Raw genomic sequence first — 27,881 nt, forward strand, 5'->3', positions numbered from 1 at the left:
TCGACTCAAAAAGAGCTCATACAAATCACGTTCCATCTGGGCTAAAAAGGCCCGCTTCTTCCGTCGTACTAAACGCCAAAGGGCAATCCGAGACTGTTTATATGTAATGACTCCAAGTATAAGCTCGCTCTGAATCTGAACTCTCATCTCTATGCACTCCTCATCATACCAACTATTCTGAGGCATGTTCCCAGAACGTCTTCTCTGATCTGGTTGAGTGTGTGGGTATGCCTCTGTTGCTGCCCCATGCAAGATCTCCGTCAATAAAGTGGTGATCTCCTCCACTGTATATACAGGCTCAGCTGCCCACATCCGTCTGTAAATCTCTTCCACATAAACTGAATCCGTCTCTGGTGTAAAAGTATACCGTGTGTGTGCAATCCTCCGTGGTGTCTGAGAGACACTATACTAGAAAGAGACTGAAAAAGTCAGGAGAGCATGGTCCACTGCTACTCCAACAGGCCTAGGGCCCACACTGAAATCCTGAATATTAGAGATGAAGCTCGGTGAAGTCATGACATAGTCCACTGTAGTGGCCCCATGTCTGTGTGGAAAGCATGTGAATCCCCCAGACGAAGGAAAAGTCTCTAGACCATTAAGTATGGCCAGACCATGCGTAGTCGTCATCTTCATGAGATATCTCCCATACTCTGTGTGCTCTCTATCTTGTGAGTGTCTGTCAAGCCCCATCTCCGATATATCCATCTCTCTAAGCATCTCCTCCGAGGTATCATAGAATACCGTTTGGGAATTGGCCGTCCTGGCATTAAAGTCTCCCAAGAGAATGATATCTCCATCTCTAGAGAACTCCCATATGTCATCAAGTATAGAGAAAGGGGATTGCCCTCTAGGTGAGGTATAGAGTGATGTGCTAGGGGGAAAATAACATATAGCAATGTATAAGAATCTGTCTGTCTCAGCTCTCAGTCTCACCCACATGTATCTCGCCTGGTCATCTCTCCGGACAATCTGTAATAGCGGTTGCAACTCCTCCTTGAATAAGACTGCTACCCCTCCTGAACCTCGACTCCCATGCTGGGATCTAGCGTCTGGCCGACAAGCTGTCTCCCATAAATAGCCAGTCACACTTGGCATCAACTGTCCAGATTTTTGATGCGTCTCTGAGTAAATGACAATGTCTCTATCTCTGAAGCTATCCTCAAAGGCACCCACATCCAGCCTATATGATCCATTACAATTCCATGCCGCCATCCGGAGTGTGGTCCCATATGTCTCGCACCGTCATGTTGTGCGTTTTTCCAAAACCACTACTTTCCCTCCTCTATAAAAGGCAATTTTTCCCTTCTCCCTTGCTGCCTTGATCTCTGGCATCAACTCTTGCATATGTGCTATTTGTGCTAAAGTAAGGTCATCCCCCATAAATATTACAGTTTTCTTGAGTGCTGGTCTCTTCTTCAGGAATTCCTTCCTTGTTTCCAGAGTCGGGAAACGCAAAATAAGTGCTTTCTCTTTGACGTTTCCCTTCTCATCCACTCCCTTCTTTCCGACTCTCCAAGCACATGTGTGCATAGGTTCCGGGATGCCCATTCGCTGCAAGAGTTCCTTCACTTTGTCTTCTACATTTCCGGTGTCTTTGATACCAGTAATACGCACATGGAGGGCTCTAGTCCTCCTCTTCTGTTCCTCCTCAATGGTCATATTGATGATGGTAGAAGTCTGTGCGGCTCCTAGCATCCGGGCCTTCCCTTTCTTTGCACCTTCAAGCCATTTTTCTGCTTCGTCAACCTTCTCCTGTGTTTTAAAAAGGCGCTCCGCCCATGAGGAAGCCTCTTTCGAGTTTTGTTCTTCCCCTTCGCGCAGAGTTTTCACCTGCTCCTTAATATCTTCGAGCTCCTTTAACATCGAGGGCTGATTTCCCCTTTCCGTTTTGGGCATAATTTTGCAAGCTGCGAGTTCCCCTTTAAGCTCTTCAATCACTGCATCTTTTTCCTTCATGCATTTGTCCACATTGGTTTTCCAAGATTCAAAGCTTGCAATTGCCTCATCCAAATTTTTCTGCATAATACATTCCATTACATTCACTTCTGCCCGCATTAGAGCCTGCATCTCCCCTTTCACAGATAGATACATCTCATCATGCCTACCAAGCATCGCTTTATCTAATTCTTTCCTCATATCCGCATACATAGAATTCTTATAACTATCTACGTTTGCGTACATCTCTTTCCTGATGTCATATCTCATAAAGCTGAGCTCAGATTTAATCATCACTTGAACCCTCTCCATCATTAAATCATCTTGGACTCTGACGGTTTTCCCTGCCCGCAGTGAGCTTGGCGAGAGTATACTATCTCTGTTCCTCCGCTTGAAAGTCGCTTTCATTTTTTGTGGGGTGGTGAAGCCACTTGCATCACCATCCTTGGCTGGTTGGTCCATCTGAGAGAGAGAAGAACAAAGCGAGCACTCGCCCTGGTTGGCCTCACCCTCGTCACCAAGTCCTCGCCCTCGTCCTGGCTGACTCCTCGTCCTAGCCTTGGTAGGTCTCGTCTCGTCGCCCTTGGTAGGCAGCTCACTCTCGCCCTTGGCAGGCAGCTCGCCCTCGTCCTTCAGAGGTCTGGACCCTCGCCCTCGCCCTTGTCAGGCAACTCGTCCTCGCCCTTGTGGTAGGCTCCTCGCCCTCGACCCAGGAGCTCGCCCTCTTGACATAGGACCAGCTCGCCCTTGACCAGGTACCTCGCTCGCCCCTCGCCTTTCGACCAGTAGCTCGCCCCTCGCCCAGTCTAGCTCGTCTCTCGTCCAAGATCAGCAGCTCGCCCTCGCCCAAGACCTCGTGCGAGAGAGAGAGAGAGAGAGAGAGAGAGAGAGAGAGAGAGAGAGAGAGAGAGAGAGTGCGTTAGGGCTCCCACTACAGATATGCCGCACCGACCTCCATCGCTCTCCCTCCATCGCGCCGCACTGTGCCTGCATGTCATACCCTCCCACGTGTTGCCGAACTGCTGCAGATGCAGCCTCGGAAACGAACTGCCCCATCTCACAGTCCGTCAGTCTCTCCCTTTGCTTCGATACCCCTCCTCCTTTCACTCCTGTCCCTTGCCTCTGTGTCCTCTGCTGGTTTTCTTGCTTTCTGCCTTTTTCTTTCACTCGCAGGTTTCTTTTCAATCGCTTGGTTGATTCGTCTGCTTGTTGTGTCTGTGTGCGACTTTTTGTTTTGTGTGATTACTTGTAGCTGCATGTGTTGTATGTTTCTATGTGTATGTGTGTGGTTGTTTGGGTGGGGTGTGGGTGTGTATGGTTGCTTGTTTACCTATTGTTGTATGTTCTTGCCGTTTCGTTTCATGTTTGGTGGAAGCAGGTTCGGTGGTTTTGGAGGGCGTTGCGGGTGGCAAGCATGGGAGGTTTACCCTCGCCTTTAGCTTCTTTTGCAGGTTGAAGAATGTCATAGCCTTGTTGATTTGCCAGGGATGGCTAGAGGTTGTCTCTCTCCCGGATGTTTGGTGCAAAGTTGATTTGCCGTGGTGATTCTTATTTTGTTGGGTTGCGTCGTTTTTACGGCCTTGGAGACTTGGAGTCTGCTCTCGAAGATTCTCTGGTGGAATTTTCGGTCTCTTGTCGAGTTTAGGGTGGCCTGTTTCTGCTTCAGCTCTTAGTTACTTTCTTCCCTTACTCCTATGGTTTGTGGATCTTGAGCATTTTAGGGGTTTTTCCACGGCAGATGTAATGCCTTCGGGCTTGTAACTCTGATTACGCCGTACTTTTTGGCAGAGAGAAATGAAATGAAATGATATATTAATGTCTTCAATTGAAAAGGCCAAAATGACCTATGAGACCAATCTGTTACAAACTTCTGAATCTAGTACCGTGCCCGAGTACAAAAAAGAAATACTAAAATGAATCTAGAAGTGCTACTAGCTCGAAATGTGTGGGGTATGTGTGATCACTGATACAATGGGTGCCCAATACAAGAGAGAGATACAATGGGTGATGGTTCCATCCTCATCTATACTCTGGATGTCTAGATAGTATGGATCGAATCCTCTGTTGTAGTCTCCGTCGATGGTGTGAAGCTCCTCTCCTCAGTCGTGTGGGCGTCTCGATCTCCCCAGTTCCAATGATCGGTCAATGAGAGTACCGCGGGTGTGAGTATGAGCTAAGCTTTGCAGTGGTGGCTGCTCCTCTATCTGTCTAGTGTTTGGTGTGAAGAAATCAGTAATCTGTCTTTGGAATTCTCTCTCTTGAGATCTCCTCAGTAAACTATCTCTGTGTCTGTGTAACTCAAATAGATATAGGCCAACACATCTCTGGTCCTGATAGCTCATGACTCTTGAGAAGGGTTCGAAGCCTTCTCTGAATAGACAGTGGAAGCGACCCCGTATCTCGCAATACACTGTACATTGACATATATAATGTGTCTCCCTCTCTGGCTCTGTATGGCATAGGCGGCATGTCCTGCTAGCTGCTGGTATCCCTCTGAATCTACCAGTCTCAATCTCAAGCTGGTGTGAAGATGTCCGTATCCAGTGTGACATAAAAACGCGTTTCATGCGGATGAAACCCCGAAACCTATGAAACGTTTTGCCGAAACGCATGAAACGGACAGGCATTTTTTATGAAACCTTTAAAATTGGGGCTTTTTTTCCAGACACTTTGTTCAATAGAAGTACTTTGCTAAATGAATCAATGATGCATCAATTATGATTCATGAAACTAGTGGCTGTGTTTTAACTTTCATCAATACTGAACATCTCTTTGATCGTGCTTGCTTGAAGTCGCTTCTAAGCAGTGAGCACTGAGCAGTGAGCACGTCTCTCTCTCTCTCTCTCTCTCTCTCGCTCTCTCGCGTGGACATAAAAGTCTAGAGTCATGTGTGCTGCATTATATACATATTTATCATATTTTATTAATATATAATTTAATGTCGTTTATGAAACCTGTTTCATGTTTTTGACGCTATGAAACGAAACGTTTCAAAACCTTGAAACTCCGAAACGACCGAAACCACGAAACGTTTCATGTCACACTGTCCGTATCTGACCAATGGCACACCGTAACCCATGAGATAGATGTGTATCCATATAGCTGGGACGAATCACAAAACCATCTCAGGTGAGTTGAAGAAGATGCTCTCTATAGAAACCATCTTCGTGCCCAACTCCTTTGTCGGCTCTATCCATGTCCTCTTGGTGTCCAACCGGGTCAGGTCCTGGCGAATGAGTCTAGTAATCTCCACCCGTGTAAGAGACAACGATGGTGCATCAAGGGAGTATTGGAAGGGAGGCAAGCTGTCCATGCTGAGAGAGAGAGAGAGAGAGAGAGAGAGAGAGAGATTGATTTTGTCAAGCCAGATCGAGGGTGCAGTTTTGACAAATGGAAGAAGCATGAGCATTTGGGATTCCTTCTCACATTTTCCAGGAAACTTTCTAACTCATTTTATCAAAGCTTTTTGTAAGTGTTGCTTAAAGTATATTGTCTTTTACTAGTTTAAGATGTCGTAAAAAGGATGGCATCATGTAAACATCCAGGTATATAGCCACTTAGTAAGTAAATAGCAGTTTACTGTGCACGTTAGAATACCGCAATATGAGTACTCCTGATGCATCATCTCATGGGTGAACAGAGCATTGAGAAGGCGATATCTTAGGGTAGAGTACATTACTTAGTGCAATGGAGATAGACCATTGCCAGCTTAGAACAAATCATCAAAGAAGGTTGTCGATGCCAGAATAGGCAACAACAAAAGATGCAGTGATGATGTGGACTGGCCTCCAATCCGGTGGACCCTTTTGATCCAATCTGGCTGGACACTAGTAGGATCCTTTGCCACCTCAGAACGTGAGAACATTTGCAATGCCATATATACATTAAAGGCAAAGGTGGAGAAGAGAGTTTACAGAGGTAGACACACACACACACACACATTTTCTTTTTGGGGGTAAATCTTGCTGATTTATAATTTACAAGTGGGAAACCTCAAAGCAAGGAAAACCCACGAAAAAGAAGAGATACAAAAAGTGGAGCACCATGAGCCTTCGAGGGCTATTAATAGTCAAAGTAAATCCCATAGGGATCAAGAGTAATGTCCCCAACATCATAAGCAAAATGCAGCGCTTGACCAAGCGACAATTTGAAATAAGGAAATGGGTCAACATCAGTGCCTTGAAACATGAAGAAGTTGCGATGGTGCCAAATGGCCCATAGAAGCCAAAACCTGACCCAACCAAAAAAGAACGTAAACTGAGACTGCGGAGACTGAAGCACCCCACAAATCCAAAACCGTTTGTGAAAAGTGCCGGAAGGAAAACAGAGCCGAAGAGCAACCGACACTTGTCGACAAATGAAGGATCTAGTCTAGCGACAACCCCACAATAAGTGTGGCACAGTCTCCTCAGCTTCATGGCATTTGAAACAACAAGAAGGCGCAATATGCCATGCATGCAATAGGCTGCCAATAGATCGAGCTCCCACCAAGCAGTGCCACAAGAAAATACGTTCCTTTAGAGGGAGATGACTCTGCCAAATGCTAGACAACGTTCGTTTCCACCGTAAGGATGACTTGGAGAGTGACCACAGCTGATTACGATGACGCACAATTCACGCATTAGATTGCAAGAAAGCATAAACATTGTCGGCTGCATTTCAGGCTATATCGGCAAGATTCCAATTAGAATAGCAGGAGTCCACATTCAAAGGAGGAATAGGTGAGAGATCAGCAAGCATCCTTCAAATCTCCTGCCAAAAAGGAGCATCTGTATGAGAGAATGAAAGAACATGACCCGTGTCATCCACCACCTGATGTACCTGACATATTCCTTTTTGAGAAAGAAAATACGCTTGGCAAGGAGACCATTGGACCAAAGTCAAAGCCAACGCAGACTCTCCAATCGAAGGGAATTGCCGCGAGAGGATTGTCGACTATGCCATTCCAAATGCGCGGTGATTACCTTCCAATAACAATGAGAGAAGTAGTAAAGGGACACATCTTGGAATGTGTCCTAAAGCGTCCTAAAAATGACTTCCCAATATGTTGGCTGCCAATGATCACAGGATGGTGTGACAATATGCGCACACAAATGTGATACCATGAGTGCCCAGGGTTGTTGTTCCATCAAGATTGGCAATAGCGTAGCTTTACGAGCCTGAACATGACTTCACAAATCCAAAATATTCAGCCCTCAAAGGCGCTTGGGAGAACACAACTTGTCCATAGATAACAGTCGAAGACCCTTTTTGTGAGACGAGGTGCGCCAAAAATGCTCCAAAATACTAGACATAAGGGATTGCAAGCGCAACCGAGACTAAGATAACAAAGGTAAGTAAAACTACACATAAGCCATGAGAATGCACTGGATAATCATGAGACGCACATGTAGTGGCCAAGTGGACAAGTTCCAATAATTACGTCGAGAAAATCCATTTTCTGTGCAGCTGATGCATTCCAAGTGAGCGGATAATTTAAATGGCGAACCATGATGTGTGGAGGAACAATCTCCCTTGGCCATAATTGCTTATGCCAAACATACTCATTTAAAGGTAATAACTTGGATTTAGGAAAATTAACTTTGAGGCTTGCCGCCAATTCAAATAAGTGAAGAGTATGCATAATTTTCTCCACATCATCATAGTGATTGTGAGCCATAATAGTCATCCGCATAAGCCTAGTCGACAAAGTGGTGCCTAAATGGTAATGCTAGGCCATGCAATCTACCAATGGAAGTCAAGAAATCCAAATACATAAGCAGGGGGTGAGTAGCGATTGCATAAAGCAAAGCAATGAGAGGACATCCTTGCCTTATAGACCGTCCCAGAGGCCAAGAGTCTATGAGAAATCCATCCAACAAACTGCAACTGAGCTATGTGCATACAAGAAAAATACCACACGGGAGAGCTTAGGCCCGAATCCCAATTGTTGCATGGTGTCTGCGATGTAGTCCCAAAGAGTCAATGATGACATTCCCAGGTTATCAACAATTTGACGGCTTGGAATGAAGCCATATTGAGATTGATGTAGGCCTTCATGAAGAAAGCACTTGAGTCGATTATCAAGCATTTTAGCCATCAATTTATATACCAAGGCATGAGCGTAATTGGTCTCCAATGAGAGAACTCTTCACATAGTGCATGCTTGGGTATCAACTTGAGTAGGCCTTCTTTCCAAGAGGAGGGAGGTTCTTCCTACTCCTAGTTTGTATTCATCATTATCAGCAGTGGCAACTTTAGGTCATCCCAAAATGACAAGAAAAGTTCCACAGTAAGACCATCTGAACCGGGAGCTTTCCAATGGCCCAAATCAAGCAAGCTGGCATACAATTCCGACTCATTGAAAACATCTTCCAATTCTTGAGCCTGCTGCATTGAAAGAATGGGAGTAACATGCAATAGAAACAAATGACGCGCTTGATGAGCTTCTTGTGTGGGAGGTAAAGGAGCCTCAAAGATCTTGCCATAATGAGACTGCAGACAAAGTTACTTGGAATGGGAATGGGGGGCTCCGGAACGGGAATTCTGGAACGGTTCACAAAAAAACACTTGAAATCCCCCCCCCCCCCCCCTTTTTTTTTCCCCCCTCCCTTTGGGAGTCTTGAAAGTTGAGAGGTTCAAGTTTGAACATCCCCCAAATGGCCTGGCAAAACGGTTCCTAAAACGGCAGTTTTTTTGAAAATGTAAATTCAATTTTTTGCCCGCCCGTTCCGACTGTTTCCCTATTACGTTCCTTGACTTCTACCAATGGAAGTCAAGAAATCCAAATACATAAGCAGGGGGTGAGTAGAGATTGCATAAAGCAAAGCAATGAGAGGACACCCTTGCTTTACAGACCGTCCCAGAGGCCAAGAGTCTGTGAGAAATCCATCCAACAAACCTGCAAAAGAGCTATGTGCATACAAGAAAAATACCACGTGGGAGAGCTTAGGCCCGAATCCCAACTGTTGCATGGTGTCTGCAATGTAGTCCCAAAGAGCCAATGATGACAATCCCCAGGTTATCAGCAATTTGACGGCCTGGAATGAAGCCATATTGAGATTGATGTAGGCCTCATGCAAAAAGCAGTTGAGTCGATTATCAAGCATTTTAGCCATCAATTTATATACCAAAGGCATGAGCGTAATTGGTCTCCAATGAGAGAACTCTTCACATAGTGCATGCTTGGGTATCAACTTGAGTAGGCCTTCTTTCCAAGAGGAGGGAGGTTCTTCCTACTCCCAGTATGTATTCATCATTATTAGTAGTGGCGACTTTAGGTCATCCCAAAATGACAAGAAAAGTTCCACAGTAAGACCATCCGAAACGGGAGCTTTCCAACGGCCCAAATCAAGCAAGCTGGCATACAATTCCGACTCATTGAAAACATCTTCCAAGTCTTGAGCCTGTTGCATTGAAAGAATGGGAGTAACATGCGATAGAAACAAATGACGCGCTTGACAAGCTTCTTGTGTGGGAGGTAAAGGAGCCTCAAAGATCTTGCCATAATGAGACTGCAGGCAAAGTTACTTGGAACGGGAACGTTAGTGCGAAAAAGTTCATGCTTAAGATAAGCATTATTGATATGCAAAAGTCACTTCCTGAGGGAGTCATCGGCAAAAGAGGAGCCAAAGTGTAGTTTCAAGCAGATGGGAGCATGATACAGGAGACACACGGTATAATCAACCTCTTATCACATACAAAATCATTATATTGTTGCATATTGATAAGATACCAACGATCCAATCGAGCGCGATATATACATTGAGCATTACGTTGAAATGTGAATTTTGGGTCATCTGCATGCAAACTGGGCCACAAATTCAATCCTTGACAAGTCAGCATACAATGATCCCATGATCAGTGTTCCACATGAAGCATGTGAGAGTGCCCAGTAGTATTATCCGCAAGATTTGGTGCATTATTAAAATCCCCATAGAGAAATGCATTGGAACGCCACAATATGAGGTTACTGCACTCCACAATGGTGCCCTATCAGCAGATGTTGCGTGTGCATAATCCGCCAAATTCAAAGACTTCCCCATTAACAATACATTGGATGACCATCCATCTCCCGTCCGGGTCATTAAAACCCAAGGTCGGGAAGAGCTCATGTCAGACAAGAATAAGCACTCCAGGAAAGCCAACTGATCTTGCATAAGCTATCCAATAGCCCGCAATTAAAAAGTTTGTTTGGCAAAATGATGCTGGTTATGCTCTTGAATAACAACTATGTCCGCCTTACATGTATGTACATAGTGCGAGGTAAGCCACCACTTGTTATGATTGCCCCAAGTGCTGCTAAAGTAAAATCTTCATATCATTGGGGACAAATTGATTTGTCTGCTTCCGTTCGATGGGGCCCCAAGTGACATAAATGATTAAAATAAAGCAGGACCCACACACACTCTGAAAGACTTGCGTAGCAACTGATGACGTGGCAGTTGAACGGAAAAGACCCGAAAATTGCGCTGACATGATGACGTGGTAGACTGTACGGATTTCCGCGTTTTGTGCTGACTGTTGACATGGCAATTGTACAAAATTTCTTGATTTACGCTGGCAGCTTGTTGGCATTGCTTTTGGACCAGAAGCTTTTGAGTTTGAAGGCTTTTCATGTAAACTGCTTTTCATAGGCCAAGGGCCTTTAAATATGTGCTAAGGGCTCATTCTTTGGCATGCTTTCTGGAGACGGTGAAGAGTCTGGAATACCGGCTTGTATTGTGTTGATGCAATATAAAGAAATACCAAAAGGGGCGCCAAGCTTTGGGGCCAATACTCTCTAAGGTGGAATCCCGCCACTCCGTGTTGCGTGTCGTCTCTCTCTTTCAGTTTAATTGTTATTGAAGTGCTAAAAGCCTGTTCAGTCTGTTCCTTTCTATGGGCACATGGTGCCCGTCTTGTGACACTGTATACTCAAAGAATCACCGAGAGCTCTACCATACTCTGCAGAATGTCACTACCACTCCCCTACATCATGATTAGCTGAGAGATCGGTCTGCCCTCCCATATCCATACCTGCTAGGATGAAACTGTCGGAAGTGGCTACGGAAGATGCGATTATGGTTGGAAACAGAGGCAGTAGGAGTATGGGTGTGTGTGTTTGTGTATATGGTTGTCTGGCTGCTTATTCTGCATGTTTTGTTGTTTTTCCCCTATTTGATAAATAACAGTGGCTGGCAGGGGTTGATGCAGGTGTCGGGGAGTGTGTGGGCCAGGGAGGTCTCAGCCTCCTCTTCAGCTTGTGTTTGCAAGTTGAAGAGGGCCATAGCCCTGTTGATCAATCCTAGGGATGCATAGAGGCTAGCTCTCCTGGATTTTTGGTGTAGAGTCCTTTTGCAATGGTGATGTTTCTTTTTGGTGTAGAGTCTTTTTACAGTGGTGATGTTTCTTTTTCTGGATGTGCCATTGTACACGGCCTTGGAGGTGCGGTCTGCACATTACTATGGCTTTTTTGGGTGTTTCCATCTTGCCCTGTGTGCCGTGACAATTTTGATATATGAATGTTCCTAGAATGATGGATGTCTATGTAAGGCAATGTTGAAATTGTTTCACACATTTTTATTTTTCCATATATATCTCCATTCTTATGAATTCCATCTCCATTCTTATGAATTTCAAACTGATAGGAACACCAACATTCCGCTCCCCTACTGACCGTTTTTCCCGTGCCTGAGGACCTTGGTGTGCTTGGGCCTTGAATGTTAGTAAGCCAAAAGGGAAAACATCATACGAAAACATAGATGGGATTAGCAAAAAATTCTGAATGATATGAAAATGGGCATGACCATTTTGACTACTTGGTTTTGATTTATGATTGTTTATTTGCTTTTATGATGCAGGAAACATCTACGATGGAAGTACAGGGGATATTGCATGTGATCACTATCATCAATACAAGGTTTATAATTGTGCCTGTTTTCAATTCCCACAATGAGGTAGTGTTGATAATTGTGGGGATGTCGTAATATTTAGTGAATATGTCATGCACAAACGAGCTGATGTCGTAGTATTCAGTGAAATGTCATGCACAAGGGAGTTGATGTTGGATGTTTAGTACTATGGGTTCATGAATACACCCCCCCCCCCCCCCCCCCCCCCCCCCCCCCCCCCCCTCTCTCCCGGGGCGACAAAAAGAAAGCCCACAGGCACACACACTCACACATGCGTAAAGGCCATTCTTCTAATGTCAACTTAAAGCACATGAGGTGGGTGAACTTGATGATGAAGCCACCCATGCCAAAGAGCAGCAGAAACTGTGAAAAAAGGCCTCGAGCTGATGAGTATTAATCTCATCCAGTTTTTAACAATTAGAAAGACAACATACATTGTTCTCTGTAATGCTGGATATACTGGTGAGAAACTAAAAGTTATGGAAAACCCACGTTTAGAGTAAAGCACAATGAGTGTGCCACATCTCAAACACTTAAATGGATTGAGATGGCATGCAATTAGAAAAGATAATGAAATAACTTTATATCTGCAAAGGTATGAAAGCCAAAAGTAGTGTTTCGAAGAGAGGCTACGGAATAGCGAAAGGCTCCCTTAAATGTTGAAGGCACATATGATGGTCCTGAAAGTCCCAAATAGACCACAAGGGCCAATAGTGAACCCATGTAAAGAAAATGGTGGTGGCTAGGGAAAGAGATGAAGCAATACCAAATAGCTTAAGCCTCTTGCTAAATTGAGCAGTTGGAAATCACAAGTGATGACATCAAGTGCGTACTAGAAGAAATCTAGAGAATGTAGTCAGCAGAACCAAAGTAAATAAGTATGAGTTTTTGTTGAATGCATACAGCACTGACAATACCTATCTAAAATTCGGCGTTATGCAAGTACATTACCGGCAATAAGCACACCAACTGACATCTCCAAAGACATACTCTTTTGTTAAGAGGAAGGGGCCTTTTCATATTCTAGCCAAATACTCCCGGCCACCAAGCAAGAGATTTGGAATCAAAGGATAACTACAGAAATGCCAATCAGCCATCGTTCATGAGGATCAAGAGAAGGGATGGGCACAAATGGCTGAACTATATCGTATTGTTATGCAAATCAGGTCCAAAGTGATTGCTAATTCAAAACAGCAGTTGGAAGCTGGAAAAAGAGATAATGGTCATTGGCATTACGCCATCATTTAGCATATGCACACCTCTATATGCCCAGAAATAGGGTTTTGTAGGGTCAATATGAAACATAGTTGGGAAATCTTACTCCAATGCAGACTCCCCAAATGTAACGAGATACCAGGATTCAACAATAGTGTACGCCAATTCTTGAAGACCTCAAAAGCCTCGTCCTTGTACATCTGCAATTTACCAAACACCACGTCCAGAAGGAGGTATGCCAATGGCCAAAAGCAAATGACTGCAACATATTACACGTGAGCCAGCCTTTGCGTCCAAGACTAGCTTTCTCACCTTACAGATGAAAGGTAAAGTCAAGATATTCAGCACACCACGACGCTTTGAAGTGCATTTCTTTTCCATCACAAAGGCCCTCATGATGTGCAGGTAACCATTCGAGTATTGGATCTTTACGCTTGAGGCAGCTGGCTTGCAATGTGATCTTCCGTAAATCCAAGCTGCTTGCCTTGCATGCTCAAGATTGGCATGACCTACCATGGCCTGGCAAGATACTATAGCCCATTGAGACAAATTGATGTTTTGGGATATCCTTAAACTGGGACGATAACTACTTCTGAACAAGCGGAATGGGGTACTCCAGTGTATGCATTAAGATTGTAAGTTGATCCACTGGAAGCTCTCTACTTGGCCTCTCCACGTGCGCTTACAAATTGTGCAATGTTTACAGATCCCATGCATCCAATTTTTCCTTCTGCTACTACATAGGTCAGCCACTCAGATTGATGCTTTTATGTCAGATATCTGGTAATGCTTTTGGCATGTGGTGCATGCGTGTGTGCGCACACACACATTTGTGTACACACTCATTACGATGCACAATTGAGCTGATGGTGGATAATTTCTACCATGAGTTTATAACTTGCATTGTCTTTCAGAGGTGAATTTGGACTTCCACGGATTCATGCGGGTGTGTGCTTGTCTTTTCTTTTTTGAGTGTGAGTTTTCAACTTTTAATGGTAAGTATCAATGAATTTCAGCAAGATATCCAGCTCATGGCCAAGTTAGGTGTTGATGCATATCGTTTTTCAATCTCTTGGTCACGCATTTGTCCAGGTTTCTTATATCACTAGAATGAGGCAACATTATTTTTTATCTTTCATTGTTTGGTCGGCATACGCGTTAACGGACAAATGGTTTGAACCTTGATGTAGACATTGGTGGAGCAGTGAATCAAGCAGGAGTTGCCTTCTACAATGATGTTATCAATAGCCTTGTCTATCATGGTATAAATCCACAATTCAAATTCCCATTGGGGCTTTTTTAAGACATTACACGTTTGTAGAGATGTGCTCACAGGTATTGAACCATACGTGACACTATACCATTGGGATCTACCCCAACATCTTGAAAATGACCCTGAAGTGAAGGGCTGGCGCACTAAAAAGATTGTGTAAGCTGTGCAATGAAAGTTAGCAGCACAAGTAAATTCTTGCATGTAACAAACTTTGATTCTCAAGATCATCTCTCGAGGTAACATTGCTGATGCTCTTATCATTGCAGAAGACATTTTTGTCACTTTGCAGAGACTTGCTTCAAGCTCTTTGGGGATAGAGTCAAAAATTGGATAACATTTAATCAGCTGAGTACTCTTGCATATTATGGTTATGGGAAGGGAACAAATGCACCTGGGCGCTGCTCAGAAATATGTGGCTCGAAGAAGAGTATTTTTTATGGGGACTCAAGCAGTGAACCATATGTGGTTGCACACAATGCTCTTTTGTGCCATGCAGCTGCAGTGAAGATTTACAGAGAATTCTTTCAAGTAGTGCCTTTATTTCAAGTTGTTACTGATACTGTAGCTTACAAATGGGGGTTTTATTTTGTAGAATGGGTCATTTGATCAATCCAGTGGGCTGCAGCCTGAACAGAGAGGTCGCATTGGGATTTCTGTTAATTCAAAGTGGTATGAACCATTTTCCAACAAAGAAGAGGATTATGGTGCAGCACACAGGTGTATCGAATATGAGCTTTCGTGGTAATCTCCTCTTTTAAACTACAATTTGTCCTCATGAGAGAAATTAAGTGATATGAAATGTGGTACCAAAAGGACATAATCACCTATGAGTCCAACCGTCAGTGCCATCAGAGAATCATGTTACTTTCTTTGATCCTTTTATCTCATAACTCTACATAAAATGCCCAAAACCCTCTCTAAAGAGGTAGTGAAAGCGGCCACATATCTCATAGTATGCTGTATAGTGGCATATAAAGTGGAGCTCTATCTCTGGCTCTCTCTGAGACAATTGGCACAACCTAGCCTCAACTAAGATACCTCGAAATTGGCCAGTCTCAATCTCCAAATGGTGTGATGATGTCTGAATGTGTCCAATAGCTCATTGTAAGCCATGAGACAAGTGTGTCCATGTAGGTAGGTCTAGATAAGAAACCATCCTCTATGAGATGGAGAATACGCTCGTTGTATGTAGTCAGCTTCGTGCCCAACTCTTGTATAGGCTGTATCCATGTCCTCTGGGTCTCCAACTGACACAAATCCTGTCGTATAAGTCTAGTGACCTCCCTCCTTGAGAGAGAGAGAGAGAGAGAGAGAGAGAGAGAGAGAGAGAGAGAGAGAGAGAAGGTGCATCTAGAGAATACCGAAAGGGGGGGAGCCTGCCCATAGAGAAACCATGTATGGTCCAAACCATGCTGCCCTTTGTGCATACCAACATGGTGTATCTCCCTGTGCTGTCAGGACTCTAGAGCCAGCCGAGCATAACGATCTCGTGGAAGCTCCCATAAATTGTGTATGAATTTCACTGCTCTTGTAAGAGCCTCCACCACCAGAGAAGGGGAAGCCAGCTCTACTTGGATGATCGCATGGGGAACCGAGGCCTTAGCCTTGATCATCCTAGAGATCATGGAGATAGGTGGCCTTGTTATGTCTCGCTTACAGGAGAGGGGATCTAGCCTAGATGCCGTCGGGATGGGCATCGAGTGTCCGGGTGGATGTATTGTGAACCCGGCCAACGTGGCTGGCCATTATTATAAAAGGGAGGCCAATTTGTAGGTGAAGATCTTTTGCTGATTTTTGCTTAAAAACAGAAATTTAATAGTTGGGAGTGCTGAAAATTGGAAGTTTTTCTATGAGTTTTACTGATTTTTGATGAAAATCAGAGAATTACTTATTAGTTTGCCGATTTATGATTAAATTCAGCATATAGTGCTTTTTGTATTGTTAAGCACAGAGAGAGAGAGAGAGAGAGAGAGAGAGAGAGAGAGAGAGAGAGAGAGCACTGGCTCTCCTACTCGGTCGCTTCCACAGAGGAACGAAGAGAGAGAGAAATGAAATGATATATTAACGTCTTCAAAAGGCCAAAATGACCTATGAGACCATCAGATACAAAGTGGTGAATCTAATACAATGTCTGAAGTACAAGTACAAAAAGTACTGAAAGTAAAAATAAAAATGAAAACTGAAATGAAGTGTGAAATGTGAAATGTAGAATAGGCCCTCAATGACAATCTGGGTGTCGTGCTAGAATGCCTCTGATCCTCTGCTGGAGTCTTCGTCGATGTAGTGTGCTCCTGTGTCTCGATCGTGGTCGTCTCGATCTCCCGAGCTCAATCGCCCTGTCCATGAGGGTGCCTCTGGTATGAATGCGGGTACAACCCTGTGCTGGTGGTTGGTCTCTTGGTTCCCTCGATCCAAAGAAATCTGTGATCCGTCTCTGCGACTGTCGTACGCCATGTCTTCCCAATAGGCTGTCTCTATGTCGGTGTAGATCAAGTAGATATAAGCCAAGGCATCTCTGGTCGTGATATCTCATGACTCTATCTAGGGGTCCAAAACCCTCCCTGAATAAGCAATGCAATCTAGAGAGAGAGAGAGAGAGAGAGAGAGAGAGAGAGAGAGAGAGAGAGAGAGAGATGAAATGAAATGTTATATTAATGTCTTCAAAAGGCCAAAATGACCTATGAGACCAAACTGTTACATAATTGTGAATTTGATACCATGTCTGGGTACAAAAAGACTAGAATAAAAATACTACTACTACTAGAATCCATCCTCATCTGCACTCTGGATGTCGAGAGAGTCGATGCTGTGTAGCCCCTCTCCTCAATCGTGGCCGTCTGGATCTCCGTAGCTCCAGTGCTCGATCGATGAGAGTGCCGGTAGTGGTTGAATGAGTGTGGGCGGAGCTATGCATTGATGGCTGCTCCTCTGGCTGTCCCATAGCTAGGGAAAAGAAATCTGTAAACCGTCTATGGGACTGTCTCTCTCTAGCTCTCCCCATAAAGTGTGTCTATATCTGTGTAACTCAAGTAGATATAGCCCAAGACATCTCTGATCCTCATAACTCATGACCCTAGAGAAAGGACCGAAACCCTCTCTGAATAAGCAGTGGAAACGGCCCCGAATCTCATAGTACACTGTGCAATGACATATGTAATGTAGCTGGCATAAGCGGCATATCCTGTTGTCTGCTGGTATCCCTCTGAATCTACCCGTCTCAATCTCCAGCTGATGTGAGGATGTGCGTATCTGACCAATGGCACACCGCAAACCATGAGACATATGTGTATCCATGTAGCTGAGTCGAATCACAAACCCATCTCTTGTGAGGTGGAGAAGATGCTCTCTATAGAAAGCCATCTTCGTGCCCAACTCTTGTGGCGGCTCTATCCATGTCCTCTTGGTATCCAGCTGGATCGGGTCCTGACAAATGAGTCTAGTAATTTCCACCTGTGTAAGAGACATCGAGGGTGTCTGAAGAGCTGGAAAGGGTGTCCATGGTGAAGCCATGCATCTGAAACCATGATGTCATCTGTGCACACCAACATGAAGTGTCCCCCTGGAGAGCTAATTGTCTGGAAGACTCAAAAGCCAATCTAGCATATCTGTCCTAGTAGTCATCTGGTAAGCACCTCAATCTCCATAGGAGGGGCAACTAGCTCTACTCGAATGATAGCGTGGGGTACGGAGGCCTTGGCTCTGATCAGTCGAGAGATCATGGATACCAAGGATCTCTCCATACGTCTCCAACCATCTTGGCCAACAGGTCCCCATATCTGCACCACATACAACATAGCTGAGGCTACTAAAGTATCAAAGAGCCATAACTTTGTCCGAGGTTCTTGGAACTGAACGTGCAAACCATAGTTACAGGGGACGGGGGGGACAGGCCCTAGGGCCGGGGGACGGCCGTAACCGGGCCGGGAACGGAAGGGAACGCCGAGGGACGGACGGAAATCGGGCCGGACGGGCGGGTCGCAGGGGGACGGACCGGGTACGGACCGGAACGGCAGGGGTCGGACGAGGTCGGCCTTAAACGGCTGCAGTTCATTCAAAAATTTGACCGTTTTTAACGGATCTGTGCAGCCCCAACTGCCACATTTTGGGAGCCTTGGCCCTTGGGAGGCTATAAAAGGCTCCCTTGGGCCTCTTAATACTCATAGTCTCAATGCTCATTCCATTTCCCTCAAGCTCAAGGCTCAAGCTACTCAATCATCAATGCTTTCCTCTCTACTCAATGCTCATTGCTCAAGCTTGAAGCATGACCATTGACTACTCTACACTCTAGTCTCCACTCTCATGGCTTGTGTGAGTCGAGGTGGAATGGATACTACTCTCCACTTCATGCGGCAGCTTATGTGCTTGACCTTGAGTTTCAAAGAAGGCGTCAAGAGACCGACAAGGAGGTGAGCAAAGGATAGCGGCTTGCATTGGAGCGCCTTGAGCCTAGCAGTGACATTAGGCGCAAGATTAGAGACGAGCTACTCAACTACAGGCAAAAGAAGGGCTCCTATCTATGTGTAGATGCATAGCTTGATCGCAACAAGATTGGCTCGGTTTTGTGGTGGGAGGACTATGGAGGAGATGGCCCACATTTGCAACGCTTGGCTGTTCGTGTCCTTAGCCAAGCATGTACCACTAGTTGCTTGGAGCAACTATGGAGTGTGTACAGCCACATTGCCTCTAAGAAGAGGAATCGCCTTGGGGTTTAGAGGGCCAATGATTTGGTGTTTGTGAGCGCTAACTTGCGCATGCTTGCCAAGAGCGTCACACACAAGGCAGATCCTTTCACTGAGTGGGAGATGGCACAAGAGAATCCATCTATGGCCGATACTCTTTTGGAGGAGCTAGAGGAGGATTTCGAGCCTCAATGCGAGCCTCCCGAGCCCTCATACGTCGCTGACGACCTCGACTACGACGACGATGTGGAGATTCAACAGGCGAGCACTTCTTGAGTTTGATGATCATTGATCACTCGACTCTCGAGTCTAGACTCTTGCGTCTACGACTCTACCTACTACATAGCCCTTTGTACTTTTTGTTATCCTTGAGGCCTCAGGCTTGTCCTAAGTCATTTTAAGCTTTTTGACTCTTGAGCCCTTGTGGCATGCACTTTTCTCATTTTGTATCCATCGATCATCAATGTTTTATTAGCACATTTCAGCCTATATGACTCGTGTTCTTTGGTCTATTTAGTGTAAATTTATGGTCAAAGTGATGCTCTATGTGTGTGGCATGTGTGTAGGTCAAAAAATGCCAAAAAAACTCTTTTTTTTTTGCCGTTCCGAACCCCGTCCCCGTTTCCTGACTTTTACCGTCTCGACTCCGTTCCCGACCTCGACTGGCCGTCCCATGTAACTATGCTGCAAACACATCCTCTCCAAGCCTCCCAAGGCCGCATAAGCTCTAGTCAGTCTAGTCTCTGCTGCTCTCCCTAAAGAAAACCTCGGGCCAGTGAAGACAACCCCAAGGTAAGTGTTCTTCAACCCCAAGGTAAGTGTACGCATCTGTATACTCTACAATCTCCTGGCCATATGTGAAAGTCGGTGCTGATCTCCTGATCCACTGTGGTGTGGTGTTAAACACCATAACCTTGGTTTTACCAAGGTTTACAGACAATCCACTATCCTCTGCAAAACTGTGTAATGCATCCAACTGTTGCTGCATACCCTCTAGTGAGTCAGAGATCAACACACTATCATCAACATATAACAACAATGGGATCCATGTCCCTACCAGCTGGACACCTCTATTACCCTCTCTGTCAATGTAATCAGACACCTCATCAACATACATACCAAATAGAGTAGGAGACAATGGGCAACCTTGTTTCACCCCAATGGTGGAGTGAACTACATCAGATATCCCCTCCCTGGTGCGTATATGTCCCATCACTGATTTGTATAGAGCCATAATCCCCCAAATCAACACTATAGGCACCCCCATCTCCTGCAGTCTGCACATCAATTGAGCTCTTGGTACCATGTCAAATGCTTTGCGGAAATCCACAAAGCTACAAGAAATCCGTCTCCCATGTGACCTACCCTCCTCAATGATGGCTCTTAGTGTCAGAATATGATCAAGAGTGGGGAAACCCCTCCTAAAACCGGCCTGGCCCTTTGCTCGTACACCCTCACCGTCTGCCCACTTACTCAACTGCTTGCCCACTTACTCAACTGCTGCTCAAGAATGGATGCTTACAACCGTGCCAATGTGTGCCCCACCATAATCTCTGCAGGATCACCTGCCTTGAAGATGGGCACAATAGTAGACAATCTCCAAGTCTCAGGTAACCCCTCACATGGCACGATTGAACAACACTGCAAGAACCTCTAATAGCATATCTCTAGCATGTATAAAGTGCTCTGCTACTAGACCATCATGATCATATGCCTTGCTGGTCCTCATCCCGTCAATGGCTCTCTTTACCATCTCAATGATAAAGAAGGTGCTGGTAGGTGGACATGGCTCTGTAGGATCTGGAAGGGGGTCCTGTCCAGGAACTGTATATAACGATGTCGCATACTTGCCCCACACATCAGGAGAAGTAATCACTGGGGGAGGGGAGTGCTTATGAAAGAATTGCCATGCCTCTTCCAAGTCTCTACTCAAGAACAATTGATACAAGTCTCGCTCAAGGTGTCGAGAAGCAACCCGAGACTGTCTATAAGTGATGACTCCAAAAAGAATATCTCTCTGGAGCCGGGCTCTCATCTCTTTGCACTCCTCATCATACCAACTATTCTGGGGCATGCTCCCAGAAAGTCGCCTACGACCCGGCTAAGTGTGTGGATATGCCTCTGATGTTGCACCATGCAGTGTCTCAGTCAGTAAAGTGGTGCACTCCTCCACTGAGAGACCACGACTAGCTGTGCAAAGACGGCTATAGATCTCTTCTATATAAACCGAGTCAGTCTCTGGTGTAAATGTATAACGGTTATGTGACCTGCCTCCTGATGTCTGGGTTGTACTATACTGAAATGAAACGGACAATGTCAAAAGAGCATGATCCACTGCTACACCCACTGGTCTGGCTCCCACTATGAAATCCAGAATATAAGGAATAAAGCTCGGCTATGCCATAACATAGTCCACCGTATTGGCCCCGTGTCTGTGTGGAAAGCATGTGAAACCGGCTGCTACAAGAAATCGTTGTAAGCCATTAAGTAAAGCTAACCCATGTGCGATCGTCATCTCCGTGAGGTATCTCCCATACTTCGTATACTCTCTATCATGTGAGCATCTGTCAAGCTGTCACCAGCGTGTGACTACTAACTATCCTTTTTGTTGATTTCTTTCTTATTATCTATTTACTTTCACTTTTTGGAAACACCCCTCGAGAAATCTAACTGCCCTGCATTGCATAGCTAGTGTGGAACTGTCCAGAGGGAGTCCAGGCCTGAGGGCAAGAGAGCACTAAGGTTGGACAAGGACTATGGTTAGCCAAAGTGGGGTCATTGACTAGCCAAAGTGGAATCCTTTGCTACAGAGGCTACATTTCAGTTCTGGGTGTGGCTGCAGTGTACAAAGGGGGTCGGATGACCTAGAAAGATACAATGGCACCATCTCCTAAAATTTAGGGAACTGCTATTTTGGGACCTAAAAATGTATTTGCGTCATTACCTCCGATATGACTAGGGGAACATTTTATAACTTTGCCGCGAAGTCATTTGGGCAACCGGTCAAGAGATTTTTAGGCGGCAACCCCGAAACGGGAAATGGCTTGTAAATGTGCCAAGTGGCACAATTCTGTGCACTTTCCTCATGCAAGAGAAGGGGGCACTGATTTTAGAGAGGAGAAAGGCTCATTTGCAGATTTTGTCACAGGTTAAGAGCTATGGAGTGCTTGCTTTCCCTCCTATGTACAGTGCGGTGCCAGGAGTGATGCCTTGCACGCTACGCACTACTCTCTCTCTCCTCTATGGTAGTATGTTATGCCCCACTAGTGGGCTTTTCAATTGACCAATGTATAGTTGTGTGGGTTCATGCGCGATTGCCAAGGCAAGAGCCTCTTGCACAGGTACTGGATTAGCTAGTGGCTAATCCCATGCAGGTACAAGTGAATTCGGAGAGGTTTCACGCCAGAAATCTTGTCCAATTCAAAGGGCAAGTAGCCCTACAGGTGCGGGAGCTCGAGGACTTGCTACGGATGCGACCGGCACGCGAAACGGAGCCCGAAACAGTAAATTACAGCCTGATGTGTATTTTTGCAGGTTTAGGGTTTTGGCCCTAAACGGTCCCTAATACCCCGAGGAGGTTCGGGGACCGCTGTACAAGTGATCTGGCGCATTTTCGAGGCTAAAAACAGAGAATTCAGCGTGCTGCAGATTCTCGCCAGGTTTTGCAAAGTGCCCGTATGCGTCGGGAAAGTCATTCAATGCGTGGGAATACTGACTGTGAAGGGTCCTAGTACAGTTATGCTGCCGAAATCGGGCTTGAACAGTTGGAATTCGCCAAGTTTGTGCGGGGCAGCTTGTAGGGAACCACAACGTTTATTTCCTCTTTTAAACAATAAAGAAATACCGAAAGGGGCGCCTAAGTTAGGGGCCAATTTGGTGTCGGTCTACTCATACAGGTGCAATCTAGCAGCCTGTATCTCTCTCCCCTTTGTTGTGTCTTGAAAGTACAAGTAAAGTGGGCGACAAATTAAATGGGTGAAAGCAAATAAGGTTTAAGTCTAGAGTCTACCGCCCTTTTTGAAAGTACAGGCCGGTTACATGGTTCCATCACCGGGATCAAATCGCTTTTTCCCATAGAAGTGAGCCTTGGTCAGTTTGGGCTTGAAGACACAGGGGATCATAGACCAGACACAGGGAATTGCAATTATGGCTGACAGACCAGATGATGTGACTGAAGAGTTTTCCTCTTCACAAGGTCAACTGACATATGAAGTGGGTGAGTTTTCAAGACCACCACAGACGGATGATGATATATTCAGGACCCAGTTGGCTACTGCTGTGGCTATGTTCACACAAGTAATGCAGAACCCGAGGTTTTTAGCCTTTCTGCAACCTCCTCTTCCGTCTCAGCAAGCTGGGTCACTGGATTGTATTCAGAAGCCTGTTAAGGCTCAAGCACAGGTGATTCATACTGCACAATCAATGGAAACACTTGTACACTTGACGGAGAACATGCAGTCTCCACAACCTGTGCCTAAGGTGCAAGAACAGGTGGCTGAGATGCTAGTCTTTCAAGCTGTACCAGTTCAGCCCGCCACCTTTCAGCAACCTATAGCTGGTTCTAATGGACAGGGAAGCAACCTACAGGCTATGCAACAGGTCTTCCCACCACCTTCAGTACACCCTGGCTATTTTGGAGGTGGATCGGTATTCCAGAGCATGGTTGGTCATGCACCCGGAAATCAGTTTTACACGCCAAGAACAGTGTTCGGGGGTGCTCAAACGATGATGCCTAACCCCATGTATGGTGTTACGGGCATGCTACCAAGGTTTCAAAGCACTCAGGGCCAATTTGGGATGCCACAAGCAAATTTTGGTATGGCTAAAATTACAAATCAGCAGCCAAATATGGCATTTCCAGGTCAACTTAATTGTGGTCAGGGAACACAAATGAACCCTAACAGTGTTCCCATGTTTCAGTCACTTCCATATGACAACTTAACGCCGCCGGAGAGGCCAACTCCGTACAAAGACAGTGGCAAAGGTGTGACATTCACGACCTTTACAGGGTTTGATGACAGGAAGAAGGCTCTCTCATTCCTCCAGCAGTTTGACAAGGCCTCTATGCAGGGGGAAACTTTACAGAGGCTTCAAAGGTCCGCAAGGCAGCCACTTTCTTGACAGGGAATGCGGGACAATGGTGGACAACTTTATTACTTCAAGGGCAAGCTCCGTCCACATGGATTTACTTCAAGCAGATTTTTGCAGCAGCATGGTTATCTGATGACTTTGAAGTAGATGTCATGACAGAATGGCACCAGCTTAATGCTGCTACTTGCAAGAATCTGGATGACTACAATCGGAAGTTTTGGAAAGCTCTACTTCCGGTAACTTCCTATAGGTTTGTGCCATTGACAGAACAGATTGAAAAATACTGTTGTGGCCTACCTAGGATTGAGAAAGTACTGCACGAAGACCAAAGTCACTACTTTGACGCAGCTCATCGAGGTACCAAACACTGGTAATGGTTTGCTCAAGGGAGAAGATTGTGAATTCAATACTGGCGTCAAGGAAGGATCAGCCAAGAAAAATTCAGCGAAGAAGTATGTTCCCAAGGAGGCTCCGAAAGTGACTCAGGAGCCAGCCAACGCAGGGAAAGACAAAGCTACTGTTGAATCAGAAAAGGAACCAGCAAAGAAATGGAAAAGACGTTTTCCTCGCAAGTCGGAAGAGCAAAAGAAGGTCTTGAGGTCAGAGAACAAATGCTTCATCTGTGAGCAACTTGGCCACATTGCTTACAATTGTCCTACAAAGAAAAGGCCAGCTGATTCTGAAGACAAGGAAGACAAGAAAGGAAAGAAGCCCATGGCTGGTCTATTGCCAGATATGGTGGGCGACAAGCCAAATTCAGATGCAAGTGAGCTTTGCAGAGCATGGGGAAAGGTCAAGGATCAAACAGTGCTTATCTTCTTTGATCCAGGTGCCAAAGCCAACCTCATTTCCCCAGAATTGGCTTCAAAGTTGGGAATCAGACCTGAAGAGATGGGGGTATACAGCAGAGGCAGGTTTGGCATGTCCTGGCCATACAGAGGCTGTGACACCCATCATCGGAAAGTTGCGCCTACATATCCAGTCCTATGTAGATGCTGAAGAATTTTACATCATGCCACTGGACAGATGTGATGTGTTGTTAGGTATTCCTTGGTTATTTCGTGTACAAGGAATCATGGATGCCTACAAAAAAAAGATCACTATACAGAGCAGGGGAAAGACTCACATCCTGGATGTAAAGCTTAAAGGGGAGTCTATTCCCACTGTATCAGCTTCTGCTATTACTTCTGTAATGAAAAAGCATCTTTCTGCGTACTTGGTTTTTGCACGTGAAGTGTCAGATTGTGATGAATCAAATTTATCTGTGCTAGATAAAGAAAGGTCAATGTTTTTACAACAGTATAGTGACTGTTTTTCCGATTCATTACCGTCTCAATTACCGCCAGAGAGACCCGAGGACCATGCGATAGATTTGGTGCCAGGCAGTAGCCCACCAAATAAGCCTCCGTACAGGGTTAGTGCGGCTCAACAGAAAGAGATAATGGGCCAAGTACAGGAGCTGTTAGAAAAGGGGCTGATTCAGCCCAGTTCATCTCCATTCTGTTCTCCAGTGTTGTTGGTGCAGAAAAAGGATGGCTCATGGCGTATGTGCATCGACTACCATGCACTGAACAAGAATACCATCAAGAATAGGTTCCCTATATCTAGAATTGATGATATTTTAGACAAATTAGAAGAAGCAGCTATGTTTAGCAGGATAGATCTAAAGAGTGGGTACCATCAGATCCGCATTAGATCAGAGGATGTGCACAAGACTGCTTTTAGAACGACGTTTGGCCTTTACGAATTTTTAGTGATGCCCTTTGGTCTCACAAATGCTCTTGCTACGTTCAATAGGATGATGGACAGAATTTTCAGTCCACACCAGCAGGTTGTTGATACATTCTTTGATGACATGATAGTCTACTCAAAGAATGAAGAGAAGCATAGGCATCACTTGGCCATTGTGTTCAAAGAGCTGCGCAGTCATAGGTTGCTCATCAATGCAAAGAAAAGTGAGTTTTTTCTGGAAGAGATTCACTCTCTGAGACACATTGTCTCAAAGGATATGTCACCAGCGTGTGACTACTATCTATCCTTTTTGTTGATTTCTTTCTTATTATCTATTTACTTTCACTTTTTGGAAACACCCCTCGGGAAATCTAAGTGCCCTGCATTGCATAGCTAGTGTGGAACTGTCCAGAGGGAGTCCAGGCCTAAGGGCAAGAGAGCACTAAGGTTGGACAAGGACTATGGTTAGCCAAGTGGGGTCATTGACTAGCCAAAGTGGAATCCTTTGCTACAGAGGCTACATTTCAGTTCTGGATGTGGCCGCAGTGTACAAAGAGGGTCGGATGACCTAGAAAGATACAATGGTAGTATCTCCTAAAATTTAGGGAACTACTATTTTGGGACCTGAAAATGTGTTGGCGTCATTATCGCCGGAATGACAAGGGGAACATTTTCTTACTCTGCCGTGAAGTCAACTGGGCAACCGGTTGGGATATTTTTAGACGGCAACCCCGAAACGGGAAAATGCTTATAAATGTGCCAAGTGGCACCTTCTGGTGCACTTGCCTCATGCATCAAGAAGTGGCGCTGAATTTGAAGGGGAGAGAGCCTCATTTTCAGATTTGTCACAGGTTAAGAGCTATGGAGTGCTTGCTTTCCCTCTTATGCACAGTGCGGTGCCAGGAGTGATGCCCTGCACGCTACGCACTGCCCTCTCTCTCCCCTTTGGCAGTATGTTATGCCCCTCTAGTGGGCTCTTCATTTGACCAATGTACAGTTGTGTGGGTTCATGTGCGATTGCCGAGGCAAGAGCCTCTTGCACAGGTACTGGATTAGCTAGCGGCTAATCCCCCCGCAAGTACAGGTGAATTCGGAGAGGTTTCACGCCAGAAATCTCGTCCGATTCAAAGGGCAAGTAGCCCTACAGGTGCGGGAGCTCGAGGACTTGCTACGGATGCGACCGGCACGCGAAACGGAGCCCGAAACAGTAAATTACAGCCTGCTGTGTATTTTTGCAGGTTTAGGGTTTTGGCCCTAAACGGACCCCAATACCCCCAAGAGGTTCGGGGACGCAAGGGGACCGCTGTACAGGTGATCTGGCGCATTTTCAGGGCTGAAAACAGAGAATTCAGCGTGCTGCAGATTCTCGCCAGGTTATGCAAAGTGCCCGTATGCGTCGGGAAAGTCAGCCAATGCGTGGGAATACTGACTGTGAAGGGTTCTAGTACAGTTATGCTGCCGAAATCGGGCTGGAACAGTGGAAATTCAGCCGAGTTTGTGCGGGGCAGCTTGTAGGGAACCACAACGTTTATTCCCTCTTTTGAACAATAAAGAAATACCGAAAGGGGCGCCTAAGTTAGGGGCCAACCTGGTGTCCGTCTACTCATACAGGTGCAATCTAGCAGCCTGTATCCCTCTCCCCTTTGTTGTGTCTTGAAAGTAGAGGTAAAATAGACGACTAATAATGGGTGAAAGCTAAATCAAGGTTTGAAGTAAAGTCTACCGCCCTTTTTGGATTGAACAGGCCGGTTTCATGGTTCCATCGACGGGATTAAATCACTTTTTCCCATAGAAGTGAGCCTTGATCAGTTTTGGGCTTGAAGATACAGGGGATCATAGACCAGACACAGGGAATTGCAATTATGGCTGACAGACCAGATGATGTGACTGAAGAGGTTTCCTCTTCACAGGGTCAACAGACACATGAAGTGGGTGAGTCCTCAAGACCACCACAGACAGATGACGATATATTCAGGACCCAGTTGGCTACTGCTGTGGCTATGTTCACACAAGTAATGCAGAATCCGAGGTTTTTAGCCTTTCTGCAACCTCCTGTTCCATCTCAGCAAGTTGGGTCACTGGATC

At 45.5% G+C, this 27,881-nt stretch overlaps 1 protein-coding gene across 2 annotated transcripts in view; it reads left to right on the forward strand.

Moving 5' to 3' along the window:
- LOC147426800 (beta-glucosidase 25-like) overlaps positions 1 to 27,881 on the forward strand; it is a 90,266-nt gene that overhangs the window by 24,554 nt on the left and 37,831 nt on the right. Inside the window, exons 2-8 of one of the 2 annotated variants that reach the window (XM_086498444.1) lie at positions 5,304 to 5,367; positions 11,754 to 11,815; positions 14,039 to 14,114; positions 14,213 to 14,284; positions 14,358 to 14,451; positions 14,562 to 14,841; positions 14,921 to 15,036. In XM_086498444.1, the coding sequence (XP_086354570.1) occupies positions 5,304 to 5,367; positions 11,754 to 11,815; positions 14,039 to 14,114; positions 14,213 to 14,284; positions 14,358 to 14,451; positions 14,562 to 14,841; positions 14,921 to 15,036 (764 nt within the window). The remainder of the gene's footprint in view (positions 1 to 5,303; positions 5,368 to 11,753; positions 11,816 to 14,038; positions 14,115 to 14,212; positions 14,285 to 14,357; positions 14,452 to 14,561; positions 14,842 to 14,920; positions 15,037 to 27,881) is intronic. The other variant, XM_086498445.1, reaches the window with a different exon arrangement.

The sequence above is a fragment of the Adiantum capillus-veneris genome, chromosome 24, assembly GCF_014529385.1.
Source record: "Adiantum capillus-veneris isolate H3 chromosome 24, ASM1452938v2, whole genome shotgun sequence".
Taxonomy (NCBI): Eukaryota; Viridiplantae; Streptophyta; class Polypodiopsida; order Polypodiales; family Pteridaceae; genus Adiantum; species Adiantum capillus-veneris.